The 15,334-nt window shown below is 44.3% G+C and overlaps 2 protein-coding genes across 4 annotated transcripts in view; one reads left to right on the top strand and one right to left on the bottom strand.

Moving 5' to 3' along the window:
- The window catches only part of LOC140364375 (eukaryotic translation initiation factor 5A-1-like), a 143,776-nt gene that overhangs the window by 63,682 nt on the left and 64,760 nt on the right, over positions 1-15,334 (bottom strand). The gene's annotated exons all lie outside the window — the stretch shown is intronic.
- Positions 1-15,334, top strand: part of LOC140364369 (uncharacterized) — a 32,887-nt gene that overhangs the window by 3,013 nt on the left and 14,540 nt on the right. For 2 of the 3 annotated variants that reach the window (XM_072450467.1, XM_072450466.1), the window contains exons 3-6: positions 6,862-7,014; positions 8,708-8,782; positions 13,112-13,337; positions 13,676-14,731. In XM_072450467.1, the coding sequence (XP_072306568.1) occupies positions 6,862-7,014; positions 8,708-8,782; positions 13,112-13,337; positions 13,676-14,731 (1,510 nt within the window). The remainder of the gene's footprint in view (positions 1-6,861; positions 7,015-8,707; positions 8,783-13,111; positions 13,338-13,675; positions 14,732-15,334) is intronic. The other variant, XM_072450468.1, reaches the window with a different exon arrangement.

Raw genomic sequence — 15,334 nt, 5'->3', positions numbered from 1 at the left:
GTTGTAGTAGTAGTAGTAATAGTAGTAGTAGTAGTAGTGTTAGTAGTAGAGTAATAGTAGTAGTGTTAGTAGAAGTAATAGTAGTAGTAGTAGTAATAGTAGTAATAGTAGTAGTAGTAGTGGTAGTAGTAGTGTTAGTAGTAGTAATAGTAGTAGTAGTAGTAGTAATAGTAGGAGTGTTAGTAGTAGTAATAGTAGTAGTACTAGTAGTAATAGTAGTAGTAGTCGTGTTAGTAGTAGAAATAGTAGTAATAGTAGTAATAGTAGTAGTAGTAGTAGTGTTAGTACTAGTACTAGTAGTAGTGTTAGTACTAGTAGTAGTAGTGTTAGTTGCAGTAGTAGTAGTACTAGTAGTAGTGTTAGTACTAGTACTAGTGTTAGTACTAGTAGTGTTAGTAGTAGTAGTAGTAGTAGTAATAGTAGTAGTAGTAGTGTTAGTAGTAGTAGTAATAGTAATAGTAGTAGTGTTAGAAGTAGTAGTAATGGTAGTAGTGTTAGAAGTAGTAGTAGTAATAGTAGTAGTACAAGTAGTAATAGTAGTAGTGTTAGTAGTGTTAGTAGTAGTAATAGTAATAGTAGTAGTAGTAGTAATAGTAGTAATAGTAGTAGTAGTAGTACTAGTAGTAGTGTTAGTACTACCATCGCCCCTATAAAGGCTAAAATGGTTAAAAATAAGCAGAAGGCGCCGTGGAGAAATGATGATTCGGTCAGGGCACAGAAAAGGGAGTGCCGCAGGGCCGAACGGAAATGGCGCAAGTCAAAGCTCCAGGTTCAAAAAGAGATTTACAAAGAAAAGCTGAACATGTACAACCTAATCTTATGTAGAACTAGGGAAAGATATTTTTCTGAAATAATTGGAAGCTGCAGTAACAACTCGCGTGTCCTGTTTGCCACAGTAAACAGATTAACAAACCCTCCAGCTCAGCTGCCGTTAGAACTCATTTCCACATCCAAGTGTAATGAGTTTGCATTATTCTTTAATGACAAAGTTCAGGGCATTAAAAATGCTATAAATCCCACAATGCAAAAAATTACCCTAAAACCACCAAGACACTTAGAGCTAACTCACTTTGCACCAGTAACTGACAAAACTGTCCATGAGATCATCACCAGTCTGAGTTCATCTACATGCTGCCTTGATGTGTTACCCACCAAATTTCTAAAGTCTGTGCTGAACAGTTTGTTAGCACCATTCACTCACATAGTTAACATGTCGCTTCAATCTGGAACATTCCCAATGTCTTTGAAAACTGCGGTCATAAAGCCTCTCCTAAAGAAGAGCAGTCTTGATGCCGCAGTACTGAGTCATTACCGGCCCATCTCTAATCTACCATTTTGGGGCAAAGTCCTTGAAAAGGTTGTTTACCAACAGCTCACAGATTTCCTCTTAATAAACAACTCATTTGATGTTTTTCAGTCAGGTTTTAGACCTCATCACAGCACTGAGACTGCTCTTGTCAAGGTGACAAATGACATCCGCCTGAACACTGACACGGGCAAAGCCTCAGTCTTAATTCTGTTAGATCTGAGTGCTGCTTTTGACACTGTCGATCATGGGATCCTCTTACAGAGACTAGAGGACTGGGTGGGCATCACTGGCACTGCCCTAAACTGGTTAAGGTCCTATCTGGAAGACAGGAAGTACTTTGTTGAAATTGGTAGCTGTGTCTCAGACCACATGACCCTGACCTGTGGAGTGCCCCAAGGGTCAGTCCTGGGTCCCCTTCTGTTCAACCTCTACATGCTGCCGTTGGGTCAGTTGATACGCAGTGAAAATGTGTCCTATCACAATTATGCAGACAACACTCAGATCTATGTTTCACTATCGGCAGGTGACTATGGACCAGTAGATTCACTCTGTCACTGCATCCAACAGATCAGTTTGTGGATGCAAAACAACTTTCTCCAGCTGAACTCAGACAAGACTGAAATAATCGTTTTTGGACCACAGAAACAAAGAGAAAGTGTTAGCGGTCACCTCCAGAGTCTCGCTCTAAAACCTACAACCCAAATTAGAAATCTGGGGGTAATAATGGACTCAGACTTGAACTTTAATAGCCACGTCAAATCAATAACATCAGCAGCTTTTTACCATCTAAAAAACATTGCCAAAATCAAAAATATACTGTCAAAACCAGATTTAGAGAGACTTATCAACGCGTTTGTCTCCAGTAGATTAGACTACTGTAACGGCCTGCTCACTGGCCTCTCCAAACGAGTTGTAAAACAGCAGCAGTACATCCAGAACGCTGCTGCTCGGGTCCTGACCAGAACCAGGAAGTATGATCACATTAGTCCTGTTCTCAGGTCTCTGCACTGGCTCCTGTGGCTCAGAGAATAGACTTTAAAGCAGCTCTGCTTGTGTACAAGTCTCTCCATGGCTTAGCACCAAAGTACATCTTGGATATGTTAGTGCCATATGAACCATCTCGGACTCTGAGGACCTCAGGGACCGGCCTCCTGCTGGTGCCCAGAGTCAGGACAAAACATGGGGAATCTGGGTTTCAGTTTTATGCAGCTAAAATCTGGAACAGTCTTCCTGAAGATGTGAGACAGGCTTCTACTCTGACAATGTTCAAATCTAAGCTAAAAACAGTTTTGTTTAGCTGCGCATATGACTGAAAGGATTTTTTCTTTGCACTCTTCTCTTTTATTTGTGATTTTATTAGTTTCGAAAATCAGTTGGATTGATAATTTTTAATTTAGTTAATTTTATTGTATTTCTGTAATTTCTTTGTGATTTGAATGCATTTTTCCTGCTGTGTGAAGCACTTTGAATTGCCTTGTGTATGAAATGTGCTCTACAAATAAACTTGCCTTGCCTTGCCTAGTAGTGTTAGTACTAGTAGTAGTAGTGTTAGTTGCAGTAGTAGTAGTACTAGTAGTAGTAGTAGTGTTAGTACTAGTACTAGTAGTAGTGTTAGTACTAGTAGTAGTAGTGTTAGTTGCAGTAGTAGTAGTACTAGTAGTAGTAGTAGTGTTAGTACTAGTACTAGTAGTAGTGTTAGTACTAGTAGTAGTACTAGTAGTAGTACTAGTAGTAGTAGTAGTCCTGTCCCGATACTTACTTTTTGTTCAATAAATACATTTTCCACTGCTTGATCCCGTTGGGGGTGACGCAGGTGACTGGAGCTTATCCCAGTGACTTTGGGCCTTAGGCGGGGCACATCCTGGACAGTGGCTCGTCACAGGGTCAACACAGAGACAGAGACACATTCACTCACATGGGCAGGTTCACCTCACACATGTGAAGCTGCAGAACCCGGAGAGAACCCACAGTGACACTCCACCCAGAGAGGTCATGTGACGTTGGTCTGGTCATGGAATGATATTTTTGGAGGCTTTATGTTTATTGTTTGTATATTTTCTTTGCATGAGTGGGGAATTTATAGATTTGCGATGTTGGCAGTCAAATACGTATTAATTCATTCTGCTATTTATTTGCTGAAGCGCATGTTTTTTTCTAGATGTTTTATGTTTATAGAAGGTTTACAGTTCCCGCTTTCGGTTATTGTTTTTTCATGATCGTTTCTGTAGCAAATAGCAACATATCACAGTTCAAAATGTGTTACTGTGACAGGTTCACGTGGCTTGACAATGTCTTTAGGCTGTGGCTGTACAATTAAACAGAGTTAGAACTAATTTGATGCTTTTGTCACGGAACAAAATCCACAAACAAGGAATGTGCTTCAGCGATATGGTGCAGCAAAAAACAACGAATAATAAATATAACAAGATGTATAAGGTATTTTAAATAAGAATAGTGACAAAGTGAATGTCTGTTTTATATCTGGTTCTAGTTATTCAAAACAAGAGCTTTTATTTTGAAAGGACCTGGTCAAATGACTGGTCCAAAAGCCCCTTTAGTCATAAGTAAAGTGTTGAAGTGTTCTTTTATCATTTCCACATAGTTTTTGAGCTAATTCATGAGAAACAAGCAGGTCTATTGTATTATTACATACTTGTGTTATCAGAAAAGCAGAAAATAGGGATGGTTTGACATGGATTTCTTTTTTGAGCCAATACTGATAATTGTTTTGCTGTCGTGGCCGATATCCAAGATTTGTTGTGACCAATAATTTAAAAATCCATAGCAAGGCCCACAAATTTATAGTAAACTTCAAATATTAACTTTTAACTTAAAATAAAATAAAACAGACAAGACATACATTAATTTGTGCCATATTTGAGCCTTTTTGCACTTGTATTTCCACTGTAACTCACTGATGCATGGAGGACAAATTGGGAGTGACACATGAAAAGACTAGAAACAAACATTGCTCCCTCTCCGATATCAGAACGGATATAGACCCATCCCTAGCAGAAGTATAAACCTTGAGTAATGTCAATATGTTCATTCTGTCTGTAAAAATATGATTCGAGTCATGTCTTGGTAAACCATCAGCTTATAGGTTGCTTTGCTAAAGATAATTGAATTCTGTCGAGTGAGGGCAGATGTTTTGCCTCTTATCCAAGTCGCTTCTTCCGTTCTCGTGACAGAGAACGCTCTCAAGGCCGTTGCGAACAGTGAAGTTCCGATCCGGGCGGTGGAGAAGCGATGGCCTTGAGAGATGAGTCAGAGAGCGCGCTGAGATACAACCTAACACTTACACCTGAAAACCTCAAACTCAAACCACACAGAGGAAACAATGGGGCTAGTCAGAGTTACATACCATTAGGACATCGTCTGTTCACACCTTAGAGCAGAGCAATAGACTTACAGTTGGATTACCTGTTTTTTTAAATGTAAATGAGTACAACTTGTGTTTTCCCTCAAAGAGTATACTGTAAAATCAGGACTTTGTGACAAAAATGGGCCCGCTGAACACTGTCTGCAGTCTGATTTGATATGTGGCAATGCTCTCTGTTCTGTCCTTTTTAAATAAACTACTAATCGTAATAAAGATTGGCTATGCTTGGGTGACCCTCCTCAAAGGCTGGTCTAAAACTGTGCACAGGCCTAAACTGAATGCCTGTTGTTATTAACATTGTGCCAGAGGGTTAGTAAGAGCAAAAATGTAGTTATAAAAAGATTGACCTCCTCCTTTAGCTGTGTGAAACTCAGGAACACCAGCTTTAACTGCTGCGTACAGCACACAGCTGGCTTGTGTTGCTTCAGTTTATTTATCTCCTCCCTTTAGTCTGTCACTTGCAAGACGTCTTCAACTCTTTAAACGCTTCCATTTCCTTCAGCTATGTAACCAATATTCTTGTAAACAATGACTTAACTTTAGGTAATCAGTTTCTATACATAGGGCTGGACGATTCATCACAATAGAATCAAAATAGCAATTTCAATAGACGCAATTAGCAAATCGCAAATGACAATGGCTGCATTTTTTCGCCGCCACAGTTTCCTCCACAAACAGCAGTTGTGTCTGCAGTCGGCCCCTGCACACACTCACGGCTCCTGTGGTGAAACGCAGTGATGGTGAACGATAGAGGAATAATGGTTTGGTTTCCACTGTTTGAACGCTCACCACATTCACTTCCTGGTCCATGTCCTTTTATATGTGTAACAATACTATGTCACTAACGGTGCAATTACGGTGCTTTTTAATATCATGCATCAATCAGTGAAAATGTGTTTGTATAGACCACTCAAATATCTGCTTTTCTTTTTAAAATCTGAAATTATTCCAAGTAAGTGTTGGTGAAATTCAGATGATTTAGTGAATGTTGCTTTGATCATATGTAAAATTTGAATAGTGAGTTTATAGTTTATAGGGAAAATTAGGGATGCACAAGTTGGGAAAATTATCTTATTGCGAATTTTTGTATTGCTTTTCACATTTTATTCACATTTACACGCGTCCAGGAGAGTTAAACAGACTGGAATATGAACGGACAAACTAATGCAAGAATCACACGTGTTTGACGTGTTTGTACGGACCGAAACTTCAGGATTTGCAGTTCTTATGAAGAACATGACAGGATATTTTGTTGTTTGTCGAGGAAAAATATGTAAAATGCGACCAAAAAAAGCTGATTAAAAATAAAGTGGAGTTGTAAACCTTCAAATAAGGTTATAAGGTGATTAGGTCCGCAAAATGATAATTGATTCATCGCAACTAATCGATTATTGAACTAATTTAGTAATCAAATAAACATTAGCTAGTCTATACATAGGTTCCAAAACATGAGCTGAGAAAAATAAGTTTTATGACTCAAATTGAGCTGCAATTGCCTGAAAATGACGTGGACAATGTACCGTATTTTCCGGACTATAAGTCGCACCTTTTTTCGTAGTTTTGGCCGGTGTGCGACTACTTATACTCCGGAGTCACTTATATGTGATATTGTTTTTTATTTTCACACTTGCAACCGCATTTCATACTCCAGTGCGACTTATAAATGTTTTTTTCTTCTCTATTATGCATTTTTAGGGCTGGTGCGACTTATACTCCGGAAAATACGGTATACAATTATGGTATTTGTTGACAACACTCTTAAGTCTATAAATGTGCACCGATCCTGTTGCTTTAGAGCAGATTAAATTGTTTTTTATGAATTTTATCTGGGTCAAATTCATTAAAAGTCTTTTCATCTCGTGACTTTTGCATTCATCGAAAGAATAATCGGTAGACTAATCGTTAGCTGCAGCCCAAAAGGATATATTTCTGCACTTTTGTGATTTCTTTGACTTTTGTCTGAGAATTAAACCTCAACTAATACGTTTAAAGACATGTTTTGACATATTTCTGTTGGATTGACATAAAAATCGTTATCAGGATACTCCAAAAGTGATCGAGATATTCATTTTGTCAATATGGCCCAGCCCTACTTGACGTAATCCCTTCTTCTTGCTCTGCTTCTCTCTCTGTTTTGTCTCTTCTTCTTCTCTCTCTCGTTCTGTCGCAGGGGGCTCAGTCTCTACCCGTGGGTTCACCTGGGCTGGCTCGGGCCAATCAGAACGCAGCACCTGTTCGACATAGAGTCTCCCAACAGACTCTGCTCATGGGGAAAGGCCTCAGAGGGACGGGGCAGGACCAAGTGCTGCTCCGAGCGCAGATGGTAAAAAAGCACACCACGTACTTTCCCCACCATTCTGTCAGTACAACAGGTGACACATGTACACAAACCTCACCGTGCAACGCTATCATCATGTACTAGATCAAATGAACTAGAATGATCAAATAACTCAATAATTACCTCTGATTTCTGCTGTGTGTGTACATGCACAAGTGAAATCTGATCATCAAAAACAGTTAATTAAGATAAGATAATTAGAGTAATTGTTGCATTTGAAAGACAAATTATGACACACTTGAGAATAACTCTTTCATTTTTTGTCTTTGCCACAATAGTTTGCCATTTTTTTCATGATTTTCTTTGTCAAAACTTGCAGTCTTTGCTATTTGCTGATTGCGCGCCATTTAAATATATATTATTACATTATCTCTTTTGATTACATTTATGTCCAACACTCAAATTTCCTTTTTAAATACGACATACACAAAAGATTGCTCTTCTTTCTGCTCCTTTTCATTCATTTTTTGTATGCTCAACTATATGTCATTGATGGCGTCCTCTACGTTATGAAATAAATCAACAAATAATCGGATGAACCTGTATATATGACATTTCAATCATATGATAACTCCAGAAATAGACAATGAAACAGACAGATTTTTGCTGTGCTTGTATCGATGGGGCCAAGCACAAAGCAAACAAGAGGGGGAACCAAGCACAGCCCTGTCCCATCCCTCCCTCATCTTGCATTTTTTCAATTACAGTTGTTGTTACCACTAAAACATTATTAAATACTTAAAATTAGGGCTGAACAATTAATCAAATGTATAATTGTGATTTCAGTTACTTCGCCATTCAATTATGAACATTTTGAAAATATAATTAATTACCGTATTTTCATAATTACATGCGATAGGGTGAATTCACTTAAGCGTTTCAGTATTTTTACATGTGAAAATCTATTGTGTTCTTAAAGACGTTTTGGGGTCTTTTGGGTATCAGTTTCTAAAGTATTCATCGAGCTGTACTACCTGAAATCAATATCGCTCTGTGCATTTCTAGATTATAATGAATTATTAATTGAAAATGGGTTGCGTTCTCGTGACCACTGCAGATTCTCTAAACTTAAACATTGTGCTTGAGGCAGGTCTGTTTTTATACAGGAATTTACAGTTTTTGACCTGGTTTATGGTTAATATCGTTGTAATCACGAGTTCTATCCACATGAAACCAAAACTGGCACAACGTTTAAAGTCTTCTCTGTCAGTATAAATAGAGAAAAGTGTCTTTTTTTCCCCCGCGATGCCATTTTTCAACCCCAAAGACGAGATTGTTGTCAGTTGAAAGGACTTTAAACCATCAGATGAACGTGAAGCGAACAAATAACGATAAGATTCAGCATTTGTCTGATATTTTGTATTTTCTGTCAAAAACGGTAAACGCCCTATAGAGTTATTTACAGTTATTACTTATATCCACCTGAAACTAATTCTAAAACACGCAGACAAAAGATAAAGCTTATGCTCCTCCCTCTTTGCCGCCTTTTCTGTTGCTGCTTCGCTCTTTAACCCTCTCCTCTGTTTGGTCTTCTTCTCGCCTCTGTTTGGTCTTCCTCTCTCCTCTGTCTGGTCTTCCTCTCTCCTCTGTCTGGTCTTCCTCTCTCCTCGGTCTGGTCTTCCTCTCTCCTCTGTTTGGTCTTCCTCTGCTCTCTTGGTCTTGGTGTGCTCCTCTGAAGCTGATCCTCACGTCTGCTATGAGACCCTCCTCTTCCTCCTCCTCCTCTGTCTCCTCCACTCCCGCCTCGGCCCAGGTGAGCTGCCGTTTGTACCGTTCATCACTTAAAGGAGACATATTATGCTTTTTTATGTATGAAATAAAGTGCAGTCGGGGTGTAGGAGCGAGAAAAGGTGGAATTTTCAGCACAATGGCGTCTTGAATGCTGGACAATTCAAAAAACACACTCATAAATCACTCAAAATACAACTTTGAGTGTGTAAACGGGGAAATAATCGTCATAAGGCGCTTGTACAGCTGGCAGCCCGGTGTAAACGCTCTCTCTTCTTTCTCACACTTATTGTGCTTTATCTCCTATATTTTGTAAATATAGTTAGTATATTTTTTCTATTTTACTGTACGATAGGGACACGCGCTGGAATAGTTTTTTAATTCAACTGTTTTTGACTTTTTTCGGCTGGATTTGAGCGTTTTTCGTTGCGTTCGTTGTGTTTTTGTGACGTGAGCTAGCTCCGAGCGAGCCCACCAGCCCCCCCCCCCCCCCGCCCCCCCCCCCCCCCCCCCCCCGCCCCCCGCGCCCTCCGGCCGCGCTAAAGTACGGCGTGTCGTCGGTACACGTTTATATACACGTTTATATGAAAGAGGAACTTCACGAACGATCGGGACACGCACTGGAATCGCTTTAAATTAACTTGTTTTGACTTTATTCGGCTGGATTGAGTGTTTTCGTCGTGTCGTTGCGATGTGTCTTGGCTCTGAGTCCCCCGGCTCCGGCCCCGCCCCCCGCCCGGCACCGTACCGCGTTTACACAAAGGAAGAACTAATGAAACTGCGGAGAACTGTCGTCTTACCCGGAGATCGTCACGTTATCCCGGCGGACATCCTAAGGAAAACGCAACAAGGCAGACGGGCTGGACGTAAACTCCGAGAGAAGAGAGGGACAAACAGGAAGTCGGTTCCCGCCGTAGTCATGGGTAACGTGAGGTCCCTTCAAAATAAAATGACGGAAATAGCGAGCCTCATGCGGTCCCAGAGGATTTATAGGGACAGCAGCGTCTTGATTTTCACAGAGACCTGGTTAACAGCAGAAATGCCAGACTCTATTGTAGGTTTGGACAATTTTCATCTGCTGCGGGCAGACAGAACGAGAGAACCCGGGAAGAAAAGAGGTGGAGGTCTGGCGGTGTATGTGAACACGAGCTGGTCCAAACCCGAACACTCCACAGTGAAGGAGCAGCTATGTAACAGGGATATTGAACTATTGGCTATTGGCATGAGGCCATATTATCTGCCCCGGGAGTTCTCACATGTGATTTTGATCGCAGTCTATGTGGCCCCGTCTGCCAATGATGAAGATGCTTGTGAAGCACTGCTCTCCTGCACTTGTAGGCTGCAAACACAGCATCCACAGGCTCTCTTCCTCATCTCTGGTGACTTTAACCACGCTTCTCCCTCTTCTGTTCTACCAACATACACCCAGTATGTTACCTGCCCCACCAGGAACAATAGAACATTGGACTTGTTTTTTGCCAACACCAAGGAGGCTTATTCTTCTTCCCCCCTCCCTCCCCTGGGCAGCTCGGACCACAACCTTGTACATCTGAGGCCTGTGTATGAACCCATCGTGCGCAGGCAGCCTGTGGTGTCCCGTGAGGTGAGGATGTGGTCTGCTGAGAGCGAGGAGGCTCTGAGGGACTGCTTCAGCACCACTGTCTGGACTGAGCTTTATGACCCACATGGGGAGGACATCAACACCATCACAGAGTGCATCACGGACTACATCAACTTCTGTTTTGAGAACATTGTTCCCTCCCGGACGGTGCGGTGTTTTCCAAACAACAAGCCATGGATTAACCGTGAACTGAAGGCTCTGCTGAAGGAGAAGACGAGAGCCTTCAGGTCAGGGAACAAGGAGGAGCTGAGGACTGTGCAGAAGGAGCTGAGGAGGAAGATCAGGCAGGCTGAGGCCGGCTACAAGAGGAGGATGGAGGAGCAGCTGCAGCAAAAGAACATTCAGGGAGTGTGGAGAAGCCTGAAAACCATCTCGGGCTTCAAAATCCCCCCTGCCCAGACAGAGGGGGATCTACAGTGGGTGAATGATTTAAATGCTCACTTCTTGAGGTTTGATCGGTCACCCGCCCCTCCCCCTGCACAGCTGCATGCTCCCTCTTCCACAGCTGGACAATGCCCTGCATCTGTTCCTCTTTGCTTATCTGCACCGGACCATCAGCTCCCCACTTCGCCTGGACTCACCCATCCCCCCAGCACACGGTCCCCCTGCCAACCACTGACTGTCACAGCAGCACAGGTGAGGAGTGAGCTGAAGAGGATTAAAGTGAGGAAGGCAGCAGGACCTGATGGCATCAGCCCCAGGCTCCTTAAGTCCTGCGCAGATGAACTGTGTGGAGTTATGGAGCATGTCTTCAACATGAGCCTGAAGCTGAGGGTGGTACCACAGGTCTGGAAGACCTCCTGTCTGGTACCTGTGCCTAAGACACCGCGCCCCAAAGACCTCAACAGCTTCAGGCCAGTGGCTCTCACGTCCTACCTGATGAAGACACTGGAGCGGCTGGTCCTGGACCACCTCCGCTCCACCGTGAGCTCAGCCATGGACCCGCTGCAGTTTGCATATCGGCCTGGCATCGGAGTGGAGGACGCCGTCATCTCCTTGCTGCACCGTTCTCTCTCTCACCTGGAAAAGCCTGGCAGCTCTGTGAGGATTCTGTTCTTCGATCTTTCCAGCGCCTTCAACACCATCCAGCCGCTGCTCCTGAGGGACAAGCTGGAGACAGCTGGTGTGGAGTATGACCTGGCAGAGTGGATCCTGGACTACCTCACAGACCGACCCCAGTTTGTGAGAGCCCGGAACTGTGTGTCTGACACTCGGACCTGCAGTGTGGGGGCGCCCCAGGGCACTGTCCTCGCGCCCTTTCTCTTCACCCTTTACACTGCAGACATCAGACATGACACGGACAGCTGTGTCCTGCAGAAGTTCTCTGACGACTCTGCCATCATCGGACTCATCACGGACGACGATGACGCGGAGTACAGAGGACTGGCGCAGGACTTTGTGGACTGGTGTCAGCGGAACCACCTCCTCATCAACGCGGGGAAGACCAAGGAGATGGTGGTGGATTTCCGCAGACGCCACCCCACTGCCCCCTCACCAGTGAACATCCAGGGACGGGACATTGAGAGAGTGGACTCATACAAGTACCTGGGTGTTCATCTGAACCACAAACTGGACTGGACTCATAACACAGACGCACTGTACAGGAAGAGCCAGAGTCGGCTCTACCTCCTGAGGAGACTCAGGTCTTTTGGAGTGACAGGGCCACTCCTGAAGACCTTCTACGACTCTGTGGTGGCATCGGCCCTCCTGTATGGTGTGACCTGCTGGAGCAGCAGTATCACAGAGAGGGAGAGGAAGAGGCTGGACAGAGCCATCAAGAAGTCCAGCTCCGTCCTGGGCTGTGCTCTGGACTCGGTGCAGGAGGTGGGGGACAGGAGGGTCCTGGCTAGATTCACATCTATGCTGGACCATGAGTGTCACCCCCTGCAGGACACTCTCTCCGCTCTGGAGAGCAGCTTCAGTGAGAGACTGATCCACCCTCGATGTGTGAAGGAAAGGTTCCGTAGGTCTTTCCTTCCTGCTGCTGTCAGACTTTATAACAAACACTGTTAGTACTGAACACTCGCAATACTGACCTAACCTAATACTGATGTGCAATTCTGTCATATGTGCAATTACTGTGAAATTCATGTGCAATCTATGTGCTGTCGTGACACATATTCATGTGCAATTACTGTCGGGATCACATGCAATGGTATTTATTTATTTGTCTATGGGAGTTTTTATTTATTTATAGGAGATCTTCTACTGAAAGTGTTTTTCAGACTTCCTATAAGTGATCTGTTCTTCTGTATCTACCTCTGTATCTACCTGCGTTGCACCAATGAAATTTCCCCATGTGGGACAATAAAGGAATATCTTATCTTATCTTAATGCATCAATAAACAATCAATTTAGCATATTATGTCTCTTTTAAGTTCATGTTCTGCTTCTTCGGAGTGCATACATTTAACCAAAACCTGTTTAAAGGTCCAATATAGTATTATTCAAGTTACCGTCACCGTGAAACATCTTGCTCACTGCCAACTTCAGTTTTAGAGTTATTTAAAACGGACACGCCCACTGTTTCCAGCTGTTTTTCTTACGTACAGCATTAAACCAAGGTAAAATATTCAGAAGTATTTATAGAAAAGCCAACAGCAACAACGTTCTTTAAACAAGCAAGAATGAAGCAAAACCTGACTCCACAAATGCTTTTGACAATGAACCAACTTAACCTGAGAAGCTAAAAAGTACTTCCTTCCATAACCAAAGTATTTCTTCCGTGTTCAGATCCAGAGTCTGACGCTGCGGCCGCCCGGAGCGCTCAGCATTCCTCCCTCGCTCCGTCTCAAACCGCCCTCGGCCACTTCGAGCCCTGTGGCCCCGCCCCCTCCACTGTCCCGCCCACAGACCGCCCTCTTCCCGCCCTTGAGGCCCCGCCCAGTCACCACGGCAAACACCGAGAACATCACCGCGACGACCGCTGCCTGCCGCCACCTCTCCGTCCCGCCACCAAGTACGTCTATCCATGCACGTTGTTTTAATCGTAATCGGATATGATTATGTTTTTCTCATTTTCTGGCATAACCTTTGAATATTTTGTTTATTGTTATTAATGTTTTGTCCTTTAATTACATTAGCTTTCAATTAAAATACATTAACTTTCAATTCCAAATCAAATGTCACGTCTAGATCAAACCCTTACTACTACTTTTCCATTAATCCGTTTTTGACGCTAAATTTCTTGAACTCCTTTGTACTTCTACTTCTACTTGAGCAGTATTATTTTGAAGTAATAGTACTCTTATTAACGTTACTCGATACACGTTTCTGACATGTCTCTCTCCCTCGCAGCCCTGTACTCCCCCGTGCGAGCCGTCCCTCTGAGACCCAGGCTGCTCTCTCCGAACGCCCACCGCTCTCCAGCTCCCAAACCCTTCCACCCCATCGCCTCTGCCGCTCCGCCCGCCTCCGCCTCCGGACCCGCCGCCTCCGGACCTGCCTCCGGACCCGCCTCCGGACCCGCCTCCGGACCCGCCTCCGGACCCGCCTCCGGACCCGCCTCCATAAACCGGCCCATCTCCGGACTCAAAACCCAGTCGCTGCTCTCGCCGGGGCCGCCTCCAGCCTCCCCCTGTTTCGAGCGATCGCCGTCCGCCGCGCGCCAACTGCAAATCATCGCCCTGTCGTCGGGTCGCCAACTTCAGAACGCCAACGCCGCGCCGCAAAAGCTAGCGGCGCACTCTGACGGCAAGACGATGCTTCCGCTCAGCCCGACGTTGGCGAAGAGGAGCTCGCTGCTGCCCTCGCCGACCACACTGAAAGAGAAATTAAAACAAGACAAAAGCGAGGACGCAAAACAAGCACCTAAAGACTTTAAAGTAGGAGCTGTTGACCAAAGAGAGGACAAATCAAAAGCTGCTGTTGACAAAGAGGATGTGATCGCGGCAAAAAAGCCTCGGCTGGACGAAAGCGTGAGCAGCGCCGCGATGGACGTCACGGAAGAGCAATCGCAAAGTGGCAAAAAGCACGAACAGGGCAAGAAAATGGCCGCCGTCACGATGGAGGACCAATCGAAAAAAGTGCTAAATCGCGATGAAGCGAAAGACTGTAAAAACGAGCCAAAACCGAGGATGTCAGCGGCGAACACGCTGACGTCGCCGCTCAAAGCTTCCCCGAGTCCGACGAGAAAGGCGAGTCCCACGGCCGTTTCCGCACCGTCCCCGGTAAGAACTCAAATGGCTGCGGCGGCGGGGGCAGGGCCAAGCCAGAGTCTCGTCCCGTTAGCGGCTCCAGTGTCTTCCCCGGTTCAAGAGGTAGCGACCAATCCGAGCCACACGAGCAGATTTAACGAGCTGCATTCCACCAATCAGGACGACAACCTCTCTGTGCAGTCGGACAACCAATCAGGTAAAGGCACCGCTGTCCACTCCCACTGAGGAAAACTGACTAGGGTGAATATGGGTAAAGTGGGACGATTGGTAAAGTGGGACGATGGGTAACGTGGGACGATGGGTAAAGTGGGACGATGGGTAATGTGGGACGATGGGTAAAGTGGGACGATGGGTAAAGTGGGACGATGGGTAAATTGGGACAATGGGTAAAGTTGGACAATGGGTAAAGTGGGACAATGGGTAAAGTGGGAAAATGGGTAAAGTGGGACGATGGGTAAAGTGGGACAATTGGTAAAGTTGGACAATGGGTAAAGTGGGACAATGGGTAAAGTGGGAAAATGGGTAAAGTGGGACGATGGGTAAAGTGGGACAATTGGTAAAGTGGGGCAATGGGTAAAGTGGGACAATGGGTAAAGTGGGACGATGGGTAAAGTGGGACAATTGGTAAAGTGGGACAATGGGTAAAGTGGGACAATGGATAAAGTGGGACTATGGGTAAAGTGGGACGATGGGTAAAGTGGGACAATGGGTAAAGTGGGACAGTCAAAGTTTGATCCTTTTCATTTAAAAATCCATGCACTTCATGGAAACATAAAGAAAGTACTATCATCTTACTTTG

The sequence above is a fragment of the Eucyclogobius newberryi genome, unplaced genomic scaffold (genome assembly GCF_026437365.1).
Source record: "Eucyclogobius newberryi isolate DKJ021-1_F unplaced genomic scaffold, fEucNew1.0.hap1 SCAF_18, whole genome shotgun sequence".
Taxonomy (NCBI): Eukaryota; Metazoa; Chordata; class Actinopteri; order Gobiiformes; family Gobiidae; genus Eucyclogobius; species Eucyclogobius newberryi.
This window is presented reverse-complemented; position numbering and strand designations above follow the sequence as displayed.